The 22,062-nt window shown below is 33.9% G+C and overlaps 2 protein-coding genes across 2 annotated transcripts; both read left to right on the top strand.

The window, feature by feature from the left end:
• Positions 1 to 84: 84 nt before the first annotated feature.
• On the top strand, positions 85 to 8,460 carry LOC128156802 (phosphoglycerate kinase 1-like). Its single transcript, XM_052819101.1, has 12 exons — positions 85 to 240; positions 713 to 763; positions 3,124 to 3,276; positions 3,488 to 3,632; positions 4,636 to 4,739; positions 5,734 to 5,853; positions 6,001 to 6,115; positions 6,392 to 6,571; positions 6,751 to 6,827; positions 7,018 to 7,118; positions 7,214 to 7,312; positions 7,856 to 8,460. Exons 1-12 carry the CDS (start codon positions 179 to 181, stop codon positions 7,897 to 7,899), a joined length of 1,251 nt encoding a protein of 416 aa, XP_052675061.1. The 5' UTR covers positions 85 to 178; the 3' UTR covers positions 7,900 to 8,460.
• A 3,951-nt stretch (positions 8,461 to 12,411) lies between these two features.
• On the top strand, positions 12,412 to 17,341 carry LOC128157353 (uncharacterized). The gene is made up of 4 exons (XM_052819850.1): positions 12,412 to 12,691; positions 13,487 to 13,556; positions 15,433 to 15,478; positions 16,036 to 17,341. The coding sequence occupies exons 1-4, from the start codon at positions 12,508 to 12,510 to the stop codon at positions 16,300 to 16,302; spliced, it is 567 nt and encodes a 188-aa protein (XP_052675810.1). The 5' UTR covers positions 12,412 to 12,507; the 3' UTR covers positions 16,303 to 17,341.
• Positions 17,342 to 22,062: the final 4,721 nt, after the last annotated feature.

Below are 22,062 nucleotides of genomic sequence, written 5' to 3' on the forward strand. Positions count from 1 at the left end.
GCGGTCACATATGTTAAATTATGTGACAATTCGTAGTTTAAAAATTGTCCATTTCGGAATTTGTCAATTTACTCTTTTTACCAAGCAGAGGAACTCTTCGGTCAAAGAAGGATATAAAGTTTACAGGGAAATTGGCGACTGCTTGAGTTTTGCTTATTTTAGAAAGATTTGTTGAAAGATGGCTTTGAACAAGTTGGCAATCGATCAGATAGACGTCAGTGGTAAAAGAGTACTAATGAGGTAAGTTGAACTCCTGCTTTTCGGTAAATTTCGGAGGAATGGCTTTTAAGTGACGTAAAACAAAGACCGGCAAGCTGACCTTGTGATTACCTCAACTCAAGGCCATGCACGTTCATTTTGCATGTACATAATTTGTAAACACACTCGATATGTACGAACTGATGGATACACGTTACTGATTATTCATTCATATTATTTTTAATTTTTTTAATCTCTATGTAATTGCATTATAGTACAAACGCAAAATCGTTATTTTATTGAAGGGGGGGGGGGTTACTTAATGTTGCTTTACAGTTACTCTGCAACCTTTATATTTCAATCTTATTCTTTACTCATGGGATTTTATTTTAAATGATGTTGCTATGTAGCTTTTGACAATGTTTGTAAATTGTGTTTATAAATATTACTTTAGTTTATTTTATTTTGTGACCGTTATTACATGTAATTAAATACACATATATTGCTTTTTCAGAGTTGATTTCAATGTTCCCTTGAAAGAAGGCAAAATCACAAACAATCAGAGGTAAGCAACCAGAGATAAGCAAATATTTATATTTGCTATCGTAGTTTGATCCCAGTTATTGTTTACATCACATTTTATTTTTCACTCACGCTCTTTCAACAAAAATAAACATTTGTCGAAGAAGAACAATTGAAATTGATAAAGTAAAAAAATCCAAGATTTTTTCATTGAGTACATATTTTTTTTTTTCATCCTGACCCTTAGAAATTCACAAAAACGAAAAAACGATTTCTCTTCAGATATACAGTAGTTGGCCATGAATGAGTTCGCAAAATGGCGGCGTCGTCGATGTAAACAAACTTCGTCTGCTAAAATCAAACTCCGATATTTGATCTTAAAATTATAAATCACTTACCTTCTTGTTTAGTATTAAGTTATCTGCCCTTTTGTGCGTATTACACTTCTAATTCTACGTGGAATGCTGTCATACAAGCTGCGAATGTAGTGAAGAGGCAATGCAGTCCACGTTTCCAGCGTTATGCGTTTCAAGTCTTCGGCGTTTTTAATTTCAGATGTTCGTCGCTGTATGCGAGTTTTCAAGGTTTTCCAGACATTTTCAATTATGTTCAGATCTGGACTTTGGGCTGGCCATGGTAATGTGCTTATATTGTTGCTGATTTTCCAAGCATTAGCCCTGGCAGATACATGACAAGGGGCGTTGTCTTCCTGGAAGATCCAGGGTCGGTTCGGAAAATGTTGTGCGACCACAGGCCATAAATAATCATCAAGGATAGAAATATATTTATCAGTGTTCATGTTGCCGTCAACTGGTGAAAGGGTTCCTACGCAATGGTATGATATGCACCCCCAAAACATAACAGATGCCTTGCAGGTGCACTCCCTGTCTCCAAATTCACCCAAGCACTCGGGTCGTAGACGCTCGTCAGGCTTCCTCCAGACGTATATTTTATTGTTGTTACCCAACATAATTTTCGTCTCATCACTAAAGATGACTCGAGACCAATTTTCACGGACAGTCCATGTTAATTTCTGTCTACAAAAGCGTTTCCGTCGCTCTCGATTTACTTGCGAGATAGTAATTCGCTTTGAAACCACCCGCCTCCTATATCCATCATCACATAGTCTTCTTCTTACAGTTCTTTCAGATATATTACACCCCGTTATGTTATTAAACCTACTTGTAAGATCTTTTAATGTTTGTCGTCTGTTGCCTTTCACACGTCTAAATAAAACTCGCTCATCTCGAGGTGTTGTTTTTTTCTTACCCCCACTTCGCCGCTTGTTTTCTGTAGTTCCTCTCTCGTTCACCCTTTTCAAAAATTTCTGAATTGTTCTGCTGTTTATATTAGTGAATTCCTGAATTTTATAGCTTGAAAATCGTTATTTGATAAAGATAAAATGATTTCTTTTTGTTCTTTTGTCAATTCTTTCCCGTGGGGGGCCATTGTTTCTATGCAGACGATAAATTGTTTACCAAAGGGGAATAATTCAGAAAATAAAACAAAACAATCCAAAAATTATAAAACTATTAATTCGGATTAAATTGAACTCGATACGTTCTTGATTTACGGTAAAGTTTTACTCTCAACTTTCCAAGCGGACAATATTTGTTAACGCCACCGCCATTTTGCGAACTCATTCATGGCCAACTACTGTACAAGAGGGAAAATCTGTGTCACAGACATGTTATTAATAGTAAACAAGGTTTAATTGCTTTATATCACTCTGAGTTTACAGGTATAAATATAATTGACAAGGAACATGTATGATATGCACCATATGCCAAAAATGCTGGTCCATAAGTGTTTTAACCAGTAACACAGCTTACCAAATAGAAAGCATTTGGTCATAATATTTGTGAGTTACCGTAAACATATCATATTTGTGTACAATATTTGGCGGAAAATAGTTTTTGAACAAGTTAGCATGGATTTGAATTAGCGTATTCCTGAATGTGACTATTCTTTATATACATATATGCATGGCATAGCAATGCACTTGATTTAGCGGAAGCCACATTCTGCCAAAAACACTAAATAGAATACACAGCCAAATGTAATGCATTTACAATACTCAAATAAAAATTATGAATATGGTTATGTCATCTTACTAATTTTCCGATTACTAGTTTTTGCATCTAGGCACGTCAGAATTTAAGTTCACTTGTACAAAGGGCACTTGGATTTTAAAGTTAAAGTCAATTCCTGTAACCGCTAACTCTTCATGCAAAACAAAATTCCTCATTAGTGTATGGGGATAAAACCTGTATGTTTTTTATTTATTTTTTTTTTAAAGTTGGCCTTTTGGTGTTGTATTATGTATAAGTATATATAGATATGAAAAGATACAAATTTTCTACATGATATTCTTTCTTGCAACAAGCTGTACTTTTTTTGTAGAATTGTTGCAGCAATTCCAACAATAAAGTATGCACTGGAAAAAGGAGCTAAATCAGTTGTTTTGATGAGCCACCTGGGTCGTCCTGATGGAAGAAAGGCAGACAAGTATTCTCTTTTACCAGTCAAAGCTGAGCTAGACAAATTGCTTGGAAAGTAAGTGAAGTTTATGGGGTCTGAATATCATTTTACATACTGGGTATTTTGATTTATCTTACTTTAATCTATTGCCAGTATAAAGAAGTGCACAGCATACAAAATATGCTTGTGCATACAAAATATGCTGTTTTATGCGTCTTACACATTTGCTCATTGTGTATGGCTTTTGATTGTCTATATGATTAGCGTACATTTTTACCTCATTCAGGCCTGTGGAGTTTCTCTCTGACTGTGTGGGAGCTGAAGTGGAGGCTAAGTGTGCTGACCCCCCAGCAGGCTCTGTTTTCCTGCTAGAAAATCTTCGCTTCCATTTGGAAGAGGAAGGAAAAGGGGTCAATGAGGCTGGCGAAAAGGTAGTGTTTAAAAATATGTGAATATTTAAGGAGGCTCAGTGTTCAGCAAATAAACCATCATGTCTGCCTAAAATTTTAATTACCGGTAATAAAAAAAAGCCATGAATTATTATTTTGTGAAGAAAAAATCCATATTGCTTACCTTTTAAATTTGGGTATTTTTCTATATTTTTATGTAGAGGTCTTCTTTTTAAGGAGATCAATACAGTCTAAATATGGCCTCAACCATCCAGCCCTTTTATTAGTACTGATACTTAAGTCACTATGACTTTATTTTATGATTTATTCATGATAACCACTAAGACTTTATTTTATGATTTATTCATCATGATCATTTTCACACAACTTGCTTTCATGACTAAGCCTTTTTCATATGAAATAAAATTTTAAGAAACATTGATTAACTGGTCTACGGCAAGAAATTTGATGAGGTTCTCCCTAACTTCATAAAATTTCTCACTTGGGATTAAAAATTGGTTTACAGAAATTGTCAAGGTGTTATAAGGTAGTGGTAAATAAATACATACCGAGGTACATGATTAAACATGTATTGGTATTGTCAAAAAATTGAAAGAGGCTAAGGTAGTGTGTATTTAATATTGTTTTATTCGATCTATTGTAAATTTACTTTCATTCAGTTTGGTTAGATGTGAGTTTTGAAAATGAGGAAGTCAATTAAGAGAATTGAGGAATGTACCTGATGCTAAATTTTATTACCGTACCTGGTAATTTCATTACAAAAGTTTCTTCATTTTAATCTAAAATTGTCCAAATCCTCAATATTTTTCATTCATATTTCTTTAAAAATTCAGAAGAAAGTTATGGGTACTGGAAATTTTTTTGTGCAAAGAAATAATTGTATCACCAGGTATCACTGTTTGGTATATTATAAAATGTAAAAAATTTCAAGCATTAAGATCGGCACAGGAATTAATAGTTATCCATTAGGTTGTAAAAACTGAACTACAAAATTACCTATGCGTTTTATGATGCATTTTTCAAGGTTAAAGCATCAAAGGAAGCTGTTGAAGCCTTCCGTCAGTCCCTGTCTAAGCTGGGAGATGTGTATGTTAACGATGCATTCGGAACAGCACACAGAGCTCACAGGTATGATTTTTGTACCAAATGATTTTTCTTCTTGATATCATTGCTTAGACTGTAGGAAAACCCAAATAGCATGGACATAGGGAACCTAAATTTCATGCAGAGTGATAATTATTGGTTGCATTGTCAAGAATATGATAAAGATTCTTTTTGTTAATGGCAATGAAATGTTCATGTTTATAGATCATATATTTACATTTTCAACTGTCTTTGTCTGTGATAACATTACGAATCAATTTTTGGGAGTTGATTTTAATCAACTCTCCTATGCACTTACTCGGGCAAAGCGAAAATAAAACAGTGTTTGGACCTAAGCACAAATCAATACAGCTGACAACACTTAGACAGCCGAGCGTTTGGTTGAACAAGACAAGAGTTCAATCTTGCCTGGAACCATACAATTTCTCAGAAATATTTCGATTACTGATACTTCTTGCCATGCAAAATCACATATCGTTGATTTTGAATAAATGATAATTGATAAAATCAACTCCCGTCAGTACTTCAGTACTTTGATTAACCCTATAGCCTAATATCTTCATAAAAGATGAATGACACAAAATGGGTGTGTCTTATAGCTAAGCATAACCGAAAAACGGTATTGGCTGCGCCGCATAGTAATGCCTAGCTTGTGCTACATGAAAAAATAGTGGTTTTAAAATGTTGCTTTAAAGAGAACAAATTGGAAATAATAAAAATAGAAGTAATAAGGAATCATTCTTTGAATATTATGAGGTGATAATTTTAGTGGAAGCATGGTCAAATATATCATAAACCCCTACCGACTTTATTGGATTTGACCACGCCTCGACCGAAATTATCACATCATAATATATACTCAAAGAATGATATCTTATTCCTTAAATTATGCTGTATTACTGGTAGTATTCCTGGCAAATACTTATTAAGAAAATTATGGAAGTTTTATTTATGAAAATGAAACTTCCTGTTACACCTGTTACTGATAATACATGTATACCATTTTTGCCCCTATTAGTTCTATGGTTGGATGCCAGCTTGCACAGAGAGCATCAGGATTTCTGTTAAAGAAGGAGTTGTCTTATTTTGCCAAAGCATTGGAAAATCCAGACAGGCCATTTTTAGCCATCTTAGGAGGGTAATTACATTTATTTTATTGGAAAGTTCTTGCATACAGGGTGCATGTTTTCACAAAATGCATGCCTCTAAAACTTAAATTATATGCATTGATCCTAACTTACATTCAAGAGTATGCAAAGATTATGGCAATTCATTTATTTGATAGGGCCAAGGTTGCAGACAAAATCCAACTGATTGAGAATATGTTGGACAAAGTGAATGAAATGATTATTGGAGGTGGTATGGCCTTCACCTTCTTGAAAGTATTGAACAACATGAAGGTAAGAAACTTTGAACAGAAATCTCATTCCTTGTTGTAATATATGTATGTCATATTCCTATAAAAGAAGACAATAACATTTCATGTTAAAATGAATGAAGTCATACAAAATTGAGAAGAAATGTTAATATATTATTAGTGAATCGGTGTATTTCATCAAGTAATATAAATAACCTTTTTTATTCTACACGTTAGATCTATACCTTACTGCTTTTAGAACTCCTGGTTTTGAACTTTTTGGATTCCATCATTTTCTTTATATTCCTATCTTTTAAAGATTGGAAACTCTCTCTATGACGAGGAAGGGTCAAAGATCATCAAAAATCTGATGGACAAGGCAGCTAAGAACAATGTAACAATTACTCTCCCCTCGGACTTTGTAACCGGTGATAAATTCGCTGAGGATGCCACCGTTGGATCTGCCACAGTAGAAACAGGAATTCCTGATGGATGCATGGTGAGACGGTGAAAAATTGAAATTAAGAATTGCCTTCTTTGTCTGCGAATTACTCATCAAGCAAGATAATTTGTCATTTTTCCAGATGAAAATTTGAATAATCTGGGTGTTTTTTAATTTGATGACTTAATTCTTGTGTGAATACAATTACCGTACTTATTTTGTGCTTCATTTAATAGGGCTTGGATGTAGGCCCCCAGTCCATTGCCAAGTTTGCAGAGGTTGTTGGCAGAGCCAAGACTATTGTTTGGAATGGGTAATAAATGTTTTAGATAATTTTGCATAAAGAAACCTTTGACTACCAGTATGTCTAATACATAGAATGAATATTTGTCATATGATAGGCATTTTTAATACATGCACTTAGCATCTTAACCTGATATTTCTAAAATCACCCTAACCTGACAACCATAGTACCGAGTTCATGTATAACTTCTTTCTTCTAGACCTCCAGGTGTGTTTGAGTTTGAGAATTTCAAGAAGGGAACAGTGGCTCTGATGGATGCTGTTGTAGCAGCGACACAAAGGGGTGCAACCACTATCATTGGTATGAAAAAAAATATCATTCTAACTTAATTTGTAAGATGTCTAAAGCTTTGTTACAATATGGACCTGAAAATGTACAAAAAACTTTCTTTTAAGGTGGAGGTGATACGGCAACATGTGCAGCCAAGTTTGGAACAGAAGACAAAGTCAGCCATGTTTCTACAGGAGGTGGAGCCAGTTTAGAACTGTTAGAGGGTAAGTCCTCTGGTCTGTCTTATATAGTCTGATGCTTGTTTTCTGCTGCTGTAAGCTGCTTTAGTATGGGCCAATAGACTATCTTTGTTGCGAGTACAAAGCACATGCACATTCATTGATGAAAATGGGAGATAAAAACCTTTTCATACACTTTTGTGCAGTTGAAATTGATATTTTTAAATATTAAGAATCCTATATCTTTGAATGCATATTATCTAAATCAGTGTAAGAACTTTCTTAAAATGGTGTTTGCAACATTGTGAATCAGTAATACATGTACCAACTTTTTTAGAACAATGTTCATTTGAAACAAATTCTGGGTTAAAAAAAGATAATTTCTTAAAATGTTATTTTGCTATAAGTGATTAAATTTTTCCAAGCATTTTGATGCTTAAAGATTGGGGAGTGCACAAAACAGATATTGTTTAAATGTTATTTAGGTAATCAAAAGGTGTTTAATTGTAAGTGCAAAAATTTCACATTTCAGACTAATAGTGAGAATTAAAACTGGTTCCATAATAAATCTGATCTTTTTTTCCACAGGTAAGACACTTCCTGGTGTTGCAGCATTATCAGACGCTGCCTAGAAGGAGAAAAACAAATTCAGGTGATTTAAGGAGAGGATCTAAGAATATTGGTGCAGGAGACTCTAATAGCAGCCATTATCAAAAGATTTTGATTAGATTATGGTCATTAATATGTATCTGTATTTATAGATTACTTTAAACACATTTTTTTCACCAAAAAGAAACCTGGTATGTTAATATGTTGTATAATGTAATGAATAGATGGCTTATAAATAAAGTAACTCCAGTAATTATGTGTACAAGAGACGCGGGTTGTTCAGTTATATTGTCAGTTGTTATTAAGTTCTCCAGTCATGTACATGTTGCATAATTTTTGTTTAAGTGGCATATGTAACTCTGTGGTCTTTGTAATGTTGTTTAACAAGGGTTTTCTACTGATTTTTTGCCTATTGTTGAAATTTTGAAATTTGAAGAAGTACTCTGCTTGCAGTCGACATGATATTTTACTTGTATCATATGCATATTGGTAAATTGATACTTTAATTGTTTACTGTTATTTAGCCATTAATGCTTCTTATGTGCTTGCTCTGTTTTGTTATTAAAAGTGAAACTGATCCAATACATTCTGCATTGATTTCAATTTAAACAGCATTGATGTAAACAAAACTGTCATGATTGATCCCAGATTCCTCTGATGCTTATGTCAATCCTTTTCTTTATGTGGACCTTTAAAGGGCGATATGTTGGAAAAAAAGGGGGGCAAAAGAATTGGAGGAGTCTTCATGTTTACGGCCATCTAGCATTGAAAATTAAAAGTCAGATTCTCAGATAGATTACAGTGGATACGTCACTTTAGTATTTCGCTGTAGGGCAAGGCCATTAGTCAAAATCGTTTCAAACCCAAGGATGAATTTAAAAAAACTTCGGTACAATTCGGAAGTAACTGTTCCAAGGGTTGAACTGTGACAATGAATCTACATGTAGCTTGTTTTGTCTAAGACCTGTAAATTCATAATGGTCTTGATTATTTTATCATTGTGAAAAAAATAGTGAAAAAGAATGTTATCTTAAAAATCTTGAAATTAAAGGTTCTAGTGTGAAAACCATTTAGGTTTCGAAATTTTCTGTCACAAATATATTTGAATATAATTTTGAGGTCAAAAGAGATTTAAAATGGTGGTGGGTTTCTGAAAAGAAAAAAGTGCCAAAAGATTACATTGAAAATGCACGATAAGAGTTTATTACCGTTATATACGGTATTCTTGTATCGGCTTTGGTCTATTTACTGCATGTTGCACACAATTTTTTTTTCTCACTAAGTCTTGGCATTAGTACATGTATATTAATTTATTAGATTAAACCAATATGGAAATGATCTGGATTTTTTTTTTTAAGAATCTATCTGTGAATTACAAAGACAAACAGCATTTGATTACATTTATGTGTTTAGATGGGATTACAAAAGTAGTTTAGTGAAATATTTAATTGTGGGAGGTTATAAAACTCAATCTAACAATAGTTTGTCCCTTTTTTTGGTGGCCTACAAAAGGTTCCTTGGCACAAAGGTTCAAACATGATCCTTTAGTAATGTATCTTGTATAAATTGAACAAATTTAAAAAATACAGTTATATCTGAGATTCTTATGTTGTCTGTTCGTCAGCGGGGATTCTTAATGTTGTCCACTCTTCAGCAAAATTGGATTAAAATTTTAATTGGCAATTACATGTTTTTCTCCCTTTCCGAGAGAAGATATGTTGTTTTGGTTTTTCATCCAAATTTTGTCTGGGCCCTGAATAAAACAACTTTGAGATTAGAACATGAAACTAAGAACACAGAAAGTTGACTTCACGAAAAGGTACACTGCATAAAAATATTTGATCTTGAACCAAATTTACAATCTCAAGGTCAAGTTATAAAATCATAATGTTCCAAATCATAACTTTTAAATTCTTTGACACATAGACTTTAAACTTAATTCAGAGAAAGTCGACATGATTTGGAGATGCACTTCATGAAAATGTTGACCTTGACCCAAATCTACCTTCGGAAGGTCAAATTTTGATTATTCTTAATCTTTTCCATTCAAATATTGTTTGGACCATAAGTTAGATACCCGTTGACCCTTGGAACATAGCATAAGATTCTTTTATCATACAGTATGTAAACTTGAACTAAAAAAAACTCCTGTCAAAAATTGTTGACCTTGACCTATTATTTTCACTTCAATGTCAAATATGGATATATGTATCTACCAGAATGAATGATCTTCACTTATTTTGAATCTCCAGGACAATCATCATTTGAAAAATAAGGCCAATTCATATCATAGGAATCCTTTAAAATAAAGACCTTAAACTTATTCTATATAAAGATGAAATAAAACATTCCTGAACAGTACAAAAATTATTTTACCATGACATTTTCAATGTCAAAAGATAAAAAAAAATTGTTTTGGCTTAACCTGAATACATTAGTATGACATTAGACTAGCTAACATACCTTTTAACATTTTGAATATGTCCATTGAAACAAATCGGCATTGAGGGAGAGACGTTGGTTTTTGGTTTGTTTGGTTTTTGGGTGGGTTTTTTTTTGCCTTTTGTTGTTGTTTTTTGGGTTTTTTTTTTTTGGTTTTTTTTTTTTGGGGGGGGGGGGGGGTTATAAGGAAAAAAAGACACAAAAACAACCACTATAGTTATTTTGTAAAATTCTTGTACACACTATTATACAGTGTTCTAATAATAGTAATAATACATCTTCTGTCTTTATTACGTGTTGATAAGCATGATCGACTCTGGCTGTCTTGCATGTTGAAACCTTTTCTGTCCGCCCTTCAAAGGGTTGATACGTATCGGTATCTCCATTTTCCCGGTATTTTCCTATATCCCAGCGAATAAAATGCCGTAACTTTGAAAAAACATCATAGTGGGTTTTCTTTTCTTTCTTTTTTTGTTTGGCGGGGGGGGGGGGGGGGTCACAATTTTTATATAAAGTGTTTCTAATAGGATAAACAACATAGTTAGGAAGATAAAAGCACAATTTTAAGGATGTTGGATGATCAACAAATTGCCCATGTTATCTATCTTAAAATGAATAAGATTTTATTAAAATTAATATTTTCCTATAATATGTTTATACAGAGATCTTCCTCTCATGAAGATGAGTGTAGTCAGAAAATGGCCACGAACACCCACCCCTCTCTTCTCTCTCATGATAGTTCTATTATCGTGAGTACTAGTGGCGAAATGTATCGTTTTCTTGATGTTTTATAATTGGAAACATATGTACAGAAATTAGGCACTTCAAACCAAAGTAACGATTTATGGAACAGACTGTGAGAAATCGATATTTTTTGTAAATACTCTTACTCCTAGAAATTCTTCTTTTTTTTCAATAATATTTTCTAAAAACCCTTTTAGCATTAATTTTTAATTTGCAAGAGTATAATTCATATATTTTCAAAAATATATATGAAAATTTTTCAATGTCAGTTCGAACTTTGAATTATTCATACATTTTTTTTTAAACAAAACTGAAGAATTGACATAATATACAAACTGGTATTCAACATTTACAACAAAAAGTTTAAAATTGTGGATCTGCAACTGATGACTTTGAACTCAGGATTTCACATTCTAAATCTTCTTCTTTTTTTTTAATGTTTAACATATGCCGTCCCGCACTGCTTTTATTTATTCATCACGGTTGCCTGATCTTATATCACAAGTCATGTACAGAATTCTGCCATACATTTGGTCAGCAGTAAAACATCGCATAGTATTTATGTGCTTATTTTATGACACATGTCATTACAGTGAGTCTAATAAGAAATATTGAGTTTGCTGATGTTTGGTAACTTTACATAACAATAAAACAAATATATGCATACTCTCTCTCTCTCTCTCTCTCTCTCTCTCAACTGAATTTAGTTCGAGGTCACTGGCAATTATGGATACCTGTTACGTTACATTTATGTGCTTGTTTTGATTTATTGGAGGTGTTTTGGGGTGTTTTTTTTTGGGGGGGGGGGGGGTTGAGCACTAACGGAATTTCTTCCAAAACACGACAAGCGATTAGGCTAAATAATTGTTCTCCAACGGTATTTCATGACTATTTGTTAAGGGGGGAAAACCACAAACAAAAAACAAGTAAACATGTTTATAAGTACATCATTTAATTCTAAGATTATTATTATGATTACGTAAGTGCGTCACATCTAATATTACATATATTCCACTTTCCCTTTTTAAAACCAATCCTAGAAAATAACAACTATATTGATGTTTACAACGTAAAGATGAAATGTATGACTTGACGACCGAATGGGAGAATAACAACACCTAGGAATCTCAGTTGAAATTAAATCAGAAACAAATATCAATTATCACACTATCAGGGAATCTTAATTAATTACCTGAATTATCATTAACGACCGCGATAATTAGAAGTACATAAGTTAATAACAACCAATAATTAAATTTTTGAAACGAAAATGACATCTTGCACTCGGGTTTCCCGACAGATAGCTTATAAACACAAACATCTAGCGAAGTATTATCACCTACTGTACATAATCACTGCCAGTTTAAACTCAAACCGCTACAGTACACAGCTCGCCGTGTACACATATTATAGCAAACAGCCAGGGTACAGGGTGAAAGAGAGAAATGGCGAGGACAGATAACAAGAAGGGGAAGACCGTCTCTGCTCAGCAGAACTGTGGGCGTCTTCCAGGATGGATCTTAGGGTGGATGTACACCAATGCCCTCATTTGTACGTGGGATGCCAGTTTTATTATGTTCCGACCTCACTCGCTACCCGGGGGTGCATATTCGTGGATATGGTATTTCTGTAAGTATCGATTTCTTTTTTTCCAATTTAGAAAAATTCATATACCATTCATAAATTCAGTCTGTGTATCCCTTTTTATTTAAAAATAGTTAATTAAACAAATCTCTCTCTAATAAACAAAAATGTCATTTTTATTCTACAAATTTTATTAATTATGAATATGTTTTGAAATTTATGATTTAAAGAGAAATTGAGTACTATGGTCTTCAAGGGAAAATTGAGTACTTTGGTCTAGTTACCTGTATTAGGAAAAATAGGACAGAGACGAGTACGGCGTTAGTCCATTGTGGGAATGTGGGAGAGGCTTTGAACGTAAAGAAATCACTTCATCAAGGTCATTCCATAGGCCCCCAAAAGTGGGTCACCGGCAAAATACCTCCGTAGACCCATCCCGGTTGAAATCGATGAAAAACATCATGTTACGAGAGAATAATTTTTATTATTTTGTGGCATTTTTTTTCTCCTTCAATGTTAAATAGAAAATCGAGAAGTGCATTTTAATTCCCTTTTTCTTGTATAACAATAAATAAAAGCTATAGTTTTCAATGGCATGTCATAACATTGTGTCTATAATTACTCAACTTGATTTAATTTTTTTTCTAAGTGCAGAGTCTTTAATCTAGAGCAAATTACTGACAGACGAGTTTGTTAAATAACTGATAAGTACACGTACAAAAATTCTAGCTTACTTAAAATTGTGTATGCGCTTTGTATTTTGGTGTTTTGTTTTTATTTTATATATCTATAAATTATGGTACCCGTGAAATTAAATAATGCCGTGTTCAATTTTTGCAGATAAGTATTATGTCGACATCGACAAGAGATACGTTGACACAAGTGACCCATTCGTGAAGGCAATCAGTCTGTAAGTACACGAAAACTTACCGGCATAATATATATATATATATATATATATATATATATATATATATATATATATATATATATATATATATATATATATATATATATATATATATATTCACTCACAATATACAAATATGCAGTATATCAATAAATACATTCATGCTATTTATAACTGCTTATTAACATTACTGATTAAAAATCCGAGAATTAAAAAAATGGGCAATCGTTTAAAAAAAAAATGAATGCTGAGTTCCATGAAAACCAAAGTCTGGCTTGACTATTATGATAATTTCTTGGTTGTACTTGTACATACTGTAGACCAAAATGATTTGTTTTTTTCTAGGTTAGTCACTTAAATCCACCCACTCCGTGTGTAGTTTGTATTGTGTAGATTCCAGAGTCCAAGTACGGCTGAGTTTAAATAATGCAAGTTTGATCAATCTGTTATCTGTTGTTTTAGATTTTACCGGTAACACCCTGGAAAAGTGGATAGATCTCTCTCTCTCTCTCTCTCTCTCTCTCTCTCTCTCTCTCTCTCTCTCTCTCTCTCTCTCTCTCTCTCTCTCTCGTGTAATTAATGAGATGATACAAGTTCACATGTTGCACAATTAAGGAAAGGTGATGTCATTAGAAAACCCTTGACTCGGGAAGATGCATGCAACACAATAGCATGGAAAATACGTGAATATATCAGTATTTAATACACGTGCATAAATTTCTATGCCATTTAATGATTAAATACATACTTGAAAATAAACAAGTTTTAAAGTAGATCGAAGATCCAAAAATTTAACAAAAGAATTAAATAAAATTAATGAAACTTCTAGATCTGATGTAAACTATATTGACGTCAAAAAAGTACAGATCTGATCGATAATGTTCTGTTATGTCAATTCTATTTTTTTTTTAAATCTCTGAAGACTGGAGGCTCGCTGGGTCGGTACAAAAAGGTCACACGAAGTACAAAAAAGGAAAACCAAAAATAAACAAAAGACATTGTACAAGTCGAGAAACACTGCACCCGTGCAGCATTGGTGGCCTTGGGTCATTGTCAGAAGGGCTTATTGAATTTCATCTTAAAAGTTCATGAGCTATTTTAACCTGGTGTTCGGAAAGTATATAGATCTTTGATATCTACCCAGTTTACTGCGATTTATTTATATAAAATTATATGGTTAAATTTAAAAAAATAATTATAATCTAGGCTTAAACTGTTAAACATATTGTGTATTTTGCTTTATACAGATGTCTTTAACGAATCAACTTTTTAAAATATTTTTAAATAGTAAATTATCCATTCATTAATCAATCTTGAATTCACTTGATGTGTGTAAATGCAAAATTTAAAGTATGACATTACCAAACCAACCTCCACACCCAACCTTCAACCCCCGATATATACTGTGGTAACATTTTAAAAATTCTCGGGGGCCAATTTTCATAGATTGTGGGGTTTTTTTTTGCTTATTCGTGGTGATGTAATTTCATGATGCGTCGGTTTTCAGTTTCAGGAAGAATACTAACTCTTTCAAAATTTGTTTTTGTCGACGATGTAAATTTGTGGGTGAGGGCTACCCTCGAATTCCACGAAAATTGAACCACCACGAATTCTAATGATTATACAGTATACTGAATATATGATAAGTCATGAGAGAATCTAATCCAAACTCTACCATATATAGTCATTTTTTTTTTAGATTTTGTTAAGATTTAGTGAATTTAATTTCTTGAAGAATGCAGTGTCGATATAGTAATACTTATTAGAAATAATGGACTACATTTACAGTAACACAAAGATTGGCATATGAATTACAATGTTCATTGCACAGTTTATTTTAACCACTTCTCAAAAAAATGCTTTCTTTTCCTTGCAGACAAAACTATGTTGAAGTATTACTCAGCATTATCACTATTATTCTGGTAAGTATTTATATTAAAGTATTATATTTTTTCTTTTGAGTTTTAAAAAGATTTTTTTAATCATAAACAACGTCATATATCATGTAACAAATACCGATTTCTTACAGCTTCGAGTTACTAGTATTTTATTTCATCATGTCCACTTTAATTTTTAAATATTTATTCTAAAGAAAATTATTTCATGTGAGCCTCGAGCATTTGTTATAACAAGGATTAGAATCATTTTATTAACATATCTAAATTTTCCATGCCAGTAAATCAGATAAATCTATATATTGCAAGAACCGTTTCAAAAAGAGCTTGGACTTTCTATCTAGTTTGCTCATCAAAACAAGCTTTCAAATACCGACCTCCTTTCTTTTATTCGGTATGTAAAGCTCATTAATATTCACAGACTGTCAAAATCGGAAGTTGTTTGCCAAGATGTGCTAAATTGACTGCATGAAGACCCCACCTTCATCAAATCGGAGTTTGTCACGTAGTGAACAAAGTCCAAGCTCTTGTTAAAACGGTTTTATAGTGATTATTATTATCATATTTTCGATTTTTTTCATTAGCACTACAAGTCCAGTCGCCATACCCGGCTGATGGCGTACAACGTGAACATCATGACCATGTGGAAAACAGTGACGTACTTCCTGATGTTTACGGACATCTGCGGGGCGGGTCATTGGATCGGAACGGATTCCAGCCTCACCCTCACGCTGCTCTTCTACTTCCCTAACGGAGTCTGGATAGGGGTACCCCTCCTGGCCATGTACCATTTGTGGCCGTCTTTTACTCAGGGTCAAAACGAAAAGCAAGGAGGTAAAAAAGACAAGTGATTGAGCATCGAGCAGAGAGCCAAAATAACAAGGCATCAAAATAAAGAATACGGTCACTCGGCCAGTGAAGTCCATAAAAAAGGGACTTCAGTGTAAATTTTATCCCAAAATATAACAGATCATACAAAGATTCATATAAGAAATCGCATGTGAGGATTATGATGTGAGATTTTTAGGATGAATACTCTGTGAATCGATTTGAAATACCGATGTTTATTTTTTACATAACGTGTAATGGAATGCATGTGAAACAGCGCTATATAGCTTTCCTGGTCTTTTTCAAAATTTTGCTATATAAGAATACGCGTCCAGGTGACCTTATTGCAAACATGAACATTTTAATTGCAAGATTCAAGAGAGATAGATATATATACCTATGTATAAATACTTATACAATAAAATGCTTTCTTTGGTGATTCATTCGGGATATGAAAGTAGCGAAATTGCAGAAAAAATACATAACCCGCGTTATCGGGTTTTGTTTTATCGGCAATGATCGCTACCTTCATAACCCGCATGAATCATCACAGAAAGCATTTTATTGTTTATAATAACAGCTCTCTTTTAACTAGTTAATAAATTGATTATGCAAAGTAAGTAAAATTCACAAAATTACTTTAATGTACTACATAAGTACGTTAGCTAAAAGAAACAGCCAAATCGTCTTCTGTAAGAAAGCTGACATCATCATGATTATTTCGTGCAGTCCGTGACATTTCGTAGGTCGCTGTAAGTTTTGATTAATCGATAAGCAGGGCCTGTCAATTTCAGACCTGTCAATTTCTTTTAAATTTCAGCCACTGTAGATTTCGACCAATCAATAAACGGGGCGTGTAGATTTCAGTCTGGCTGTTTCTATAGAGCTATAAATTAACTATAAGTTTTCGTAAGAAATAGAGGGAATAATACCTGGTAGATGTAAATTATAGCAATATGATCAAACTGCATGTGCACTGTCACAGCAGTTGAAGCATGCATATAGAATTTTGTTAAACTGTACATTTATTATATTTATTAGATTAAATTATTATTAAAGTCATTCGACATTTGTTGTGTTTCACTGTTTACGGATCTGAAAATTTTGACAAAGAGATTCTTTAAATTCTTTTAGATGAATATTACATATTTTTTCCACACCAAAGTATTCGGCGTTATTAGGGAGTTGATTTTTCAATTAACACAACATTAGTACGAACCTAGGCCTGAGCTAATATTCCTTTGTGATCTTACTTTTAAAGTGATTGTACAGTATTATATATATCCAAAGGAATATTTTTTTTATTCAATCGAAATTTTAGTATGACAAATGTTCAAGCACGAAAATTGATTTTCCTATTATGTCTTAACTTTGTTCCACCAAACACACCATTGAGAATGAAGTCCTTTGCGTACGTCTTGCTTAATTGAAAAAAAAGTCGAAATGTCGTCTATTGAATAAATCATCCTCCAAGTAATTTTGCAGCCATATGTATCAAACTTATCCTTTAAAAAATCAACCGAGATCAGTCGGTTGTTGAAAATTCTTAAGCTTTCACCAACGATCGAATTGAATCAATCAAATCATTTCGAAAAGAACAAATGGAGACTGGGGGTGGTGGGGGTGGTGGTGGTCAGAAACCAGTCTAAACATATGTTCCACTCTGTTCTGTTCTAGTATGATGATCATACAGTTTTTCACATGGTATAATAATTAGATGCTGCTAAGTTTATGAGAATATTGAGAAAAGTTTTAATAATCAACTGTAACTATATAGACAACGATGTTTCTGAGAACTTACTGATAAATGATAACAATTTTAGTAAAAATATCATAGTATATCTACATGTAGTTTACCTTCAAACATCTTTGTATATCTTGTTTATTTGAATAAAACGCCGGTTTTAACACCATGCAATGTTCAAGAGCTGGAAGAATTTCAAATTTTAAAAGATCTTTTGTATTTTTTACGAGTCGGAAATAAACACACAATTCTCTCATTTTTAACTTTGAGTGCAGTTTGTACTGTATGAATATAGATCACAGTACTCAAATTCTCAAAACTATTTTTAATTTTAAATCATATTGAAACATGATAAATACTTTACGTCATATGTGAATTATTTAAGTCAAGAAATTGTCTTCTAATAAAGAAAAACCGTCAATGATTTTAAACACCACGTACCTGTGCATCGACACTCAGAGCAATATAAGCAGAGAGAGAGAGAGAGAGAGAGAGAGAGAGAGAGAGAGAGAGAGAGAGAGAGTAAAACAAAAAACTAGGTGGTCAACAACGTTTGCAAAGACGTTGGGAGGTATAATGACAAACTGCGTTTGGTGAGAAAAACAGTCGCCATCACTTAGATGCTCATAGTGATTTCAACAACATTATTTTATTAACACTCACCACTTCCAACCATGTAATATAAATTTGCTAAAGATGCATGTACAAAAAAATACAACTTAAACAAATAAATTAATCATTCCAACCTACCTCCTCCAAAAACCAATAACAAGTGTTTTTTAATAGTTGACTGCCATAGAGGTCTTGTACCCAAGGTTTAAAAATACCAATAGAAATTTGTTGGATTATTACCCAGCAGGAAGGACAAACGTTCAACACACCGAGTATAATGCAACATACGGCATGCTAGCTTTGAAGTAAGGCCAAAGGGTTTAACTTTTTTGCACTTACTTTTAATAACAAGGTCGCGTGTAAAGGCACTGTGAATAAACAAACAAAAATTCATGATTTTATTTTTTGATTCAAGACAAAGTTGACTTACTAAAAACAATTAGTTATCGGAAATGTTAAAAGAAAAAAACAACAAGAGGCCCATGGGCCACATCGCTCACCTGAGGAACAATAGGTATGATAAAGTCAGCTTAATGGAGTCATAATACAATCTGGACAATGTACATTAATACATGTAGATCCTGTATAAATAAAATCCATTTTTCCCCCTTGGAACTCGGATAGCCCTGATTGCTGAAAATATTTACAAGAGCAGACTTTAATCACCGCTCCTGCACATATATAGGGACTCAACGTTATGCAGGCAGGGATGACCGCACACCTACGCAACTCAACAGGTACCAACGTTAATGCAAGCAGAGATAACGCAAGCAGGGATGACCTCACACTTGCGCCAACAGCTCAACCTAACGCAGGGAGTGCCGCACACTTGCACTAGAAAGGCCAGAACACCAGCAGGGATGACCATACACTATTGCTCCGCCGCAACCACCACCAATACAAGCAGGTATGACCGCACACTTGTATCAATGCGATACAGGGCAGAAATGACCGCACATTCTGTATCGTTGGTTAGAAAAACACGAAAATTAGAAAGAGCAGGGATGTCAACACCCTCAATCTCTCCATACCTGTTCAAGTTTAACCCCAAACAGTCACTCGTTGCATTGCAATAGACACTGTCCCTATATATGTGCCAGCCTAAAATAATTCATAGTATCTAAAAATTGGAAATCAAAAATAAACAAACTAATCCAGCCTAACCCAAAACTACTTATGCAGAACAACTTATATACATTGAATATTTATTATTGTATAAAAATAATCATCACATTAATTGGTTAACAGTGGATGCATTAATTAAAATAATCAAGAATCAATAAATCAAGGGCAATAACCCAAAACAGTAATACAAAATGATTCTAATGAAAAAATAGCTGCCTGCTTCAATTTTATAGTCATATCACATGTTGAGTATTGCAGTTCTCAAAAAGATCCTTTACAATTGTTTATATATGGGATATTTAGCTACATCAAACTCTGAACCTTCTTGTGAGGCCGAAGAATTGTCCTGGAGCCAAAGTCTTAACAATTAAAAAGAATCATCTTGCTGATTAGTTTCTGAGAAGAAGATTTTTAAAGATTTACTCTTTATTCCTATGTAAAACTTTAACACCCCCCCCCCCCCCCCCTGTGGCCTCACCCTACCCCCAGGGGTCATGATTTTCACAACTTTGAATCTACACTACCTGAGGATACTTCCCACAAGTTTCAGCTTTCCTGGCTGATTAGTTTCTGAGAAGAAGATTTTTAAAGATTTACTCTATATATTCCTATGTAAAATTTTAACCCCCCCCCCCCAATGTGGCCTCACCCTACCCCCAGGGATCATGATTTTCACAACTTTGAATCTACACTACCTGAGGATGCTTCCACACAAGTTTCAGCATTCCTGGCTGATTAGTTACTGAGAAGAAGATTTTTAAAGATTTACTCTATATATTCCTATGTAAAACTTTGACCCCCCATTGTGGCCCCAACCTAACCCCAGGGGTTATGATTTTCACAACTTTGAATCTACACTACCTGAGGATGCTTCCACACAAGTTTCAGCTTTCCTGGCTGATTAGTTTCTGAGAAGAAGATTTTTAAAGATTTATTCTATATATTCCTATGTAAATCTTCGACCCCCCATTGTGGCCCCACCCTACCCCCGGGGGTCATGATTTTCACAACTTTGAATCTACACTACCTGAGGATGCTTCCACACAAGTTTCAGCTTTCCTGGCTGTTTAGTTTCTGAGAAGAAGATTTTTAAAGATTTACTCTATATATTCCTATGTAAAACTTCGACCCCCCATTGTGGCCCCAACCTAACCCCAGGGGTTATGATTTTCACAACTTTGAATCTACACTACCTGAGGATGCTTCCACACAAGTTTCAGCTTTCCTGGCTGATTAGTTTCTGAGAAGAAGATTTTTAAAGATTTATTCTATATATTCCTTTGTAAAACTTCGACCCCCCCCCCATTGTGGCCCCACCCTACCCCCGGGGGTCATGATTTTCACAACTTTGAATCTACACTACCTGAGGATGCTTCCACACAAGTTTCAGCTTTCCTGGCTGATTAGTTTCTGAGAAGAAGATTTTTAAAGATTTACTCTATATATTCCTATGTAAAACTTCGACCCCCCATTGTGGCCCCAACTTAACCCCAGGGGTTATGATTTTCACAACTTTGAATCTACACTACCTGAGGATGCTTCCACACAAGTTTCAGCTTTCCTGGCTGTTTAGTTTCTGAGAAGAAGATTTTTAAAGATTTACTCTATATATTCCTATGTAAAACTTCGACCCCCCATTGTGGCCCCACCCTACCCCCGGGGGTCATGAATTTCACAACTTTGAATCTACACTACCTGAGGATGCTTCCACACAAGTTTCAGCTTTCCTGGCTTTCTGGTTCTTGAGAAGAAGATTTTTGAAAATTTCTCGAAATTTTTCATTAATTTCTAATTATCTCCCCTTGAAAACGGGTGTGGCCCTTAATTTTCACAACTTTGAATCCCCTTTGCCTAAGGATGATTTGTGCCAAGTTTGGTTGAAATTGGCCAAGTAGTTCTTTAGAAGATGTTGAAAATGTGAAAAGTTTACGGACAGACAGACGGACAGACGGACGGACAGACGGACGACAGACAAAATGTGATCAGAATAGCTCACTTGAGCTTTCAGCTCAGGTGAGCTAAAAAAGTGTTACCTAGGATCAGTTTTTTGTTGTTTTTTTTTTTTGGAGGGGGGTGTGTTTTTTTTCAGTGAGTTGACGATCAAATATATAGTGGAATTCCTGTAAGTTACATGTGTAAAGATGCAGTTTAATAATTAACATGTAGCTCTCCCCATTTTTGGGGGGAGATGGTGTACCGATATATTTTAATTTTCCAAACTGGAAACATATAAATGGTCACTGTCGACAGGTAAATTACAATGACAGACAAATTTGTTTAAGACTGATAATTAAATTATTAA

The sequence above is a fragment of the Crassostrea angulata genome, chromosome 7 (assembly GCF_025612915.1).
Source record: "Crassostrea angulata isolate pt1a10 chromosome 7, ASM2561291v2, whole genome shotgun sequence".
NCBI classification, from domain to species: Eukaryota; Metazoa; Mollusca; class Bivalvia; order Ostreida; family Ostreidae; genus Magallana; species Magallana angulata.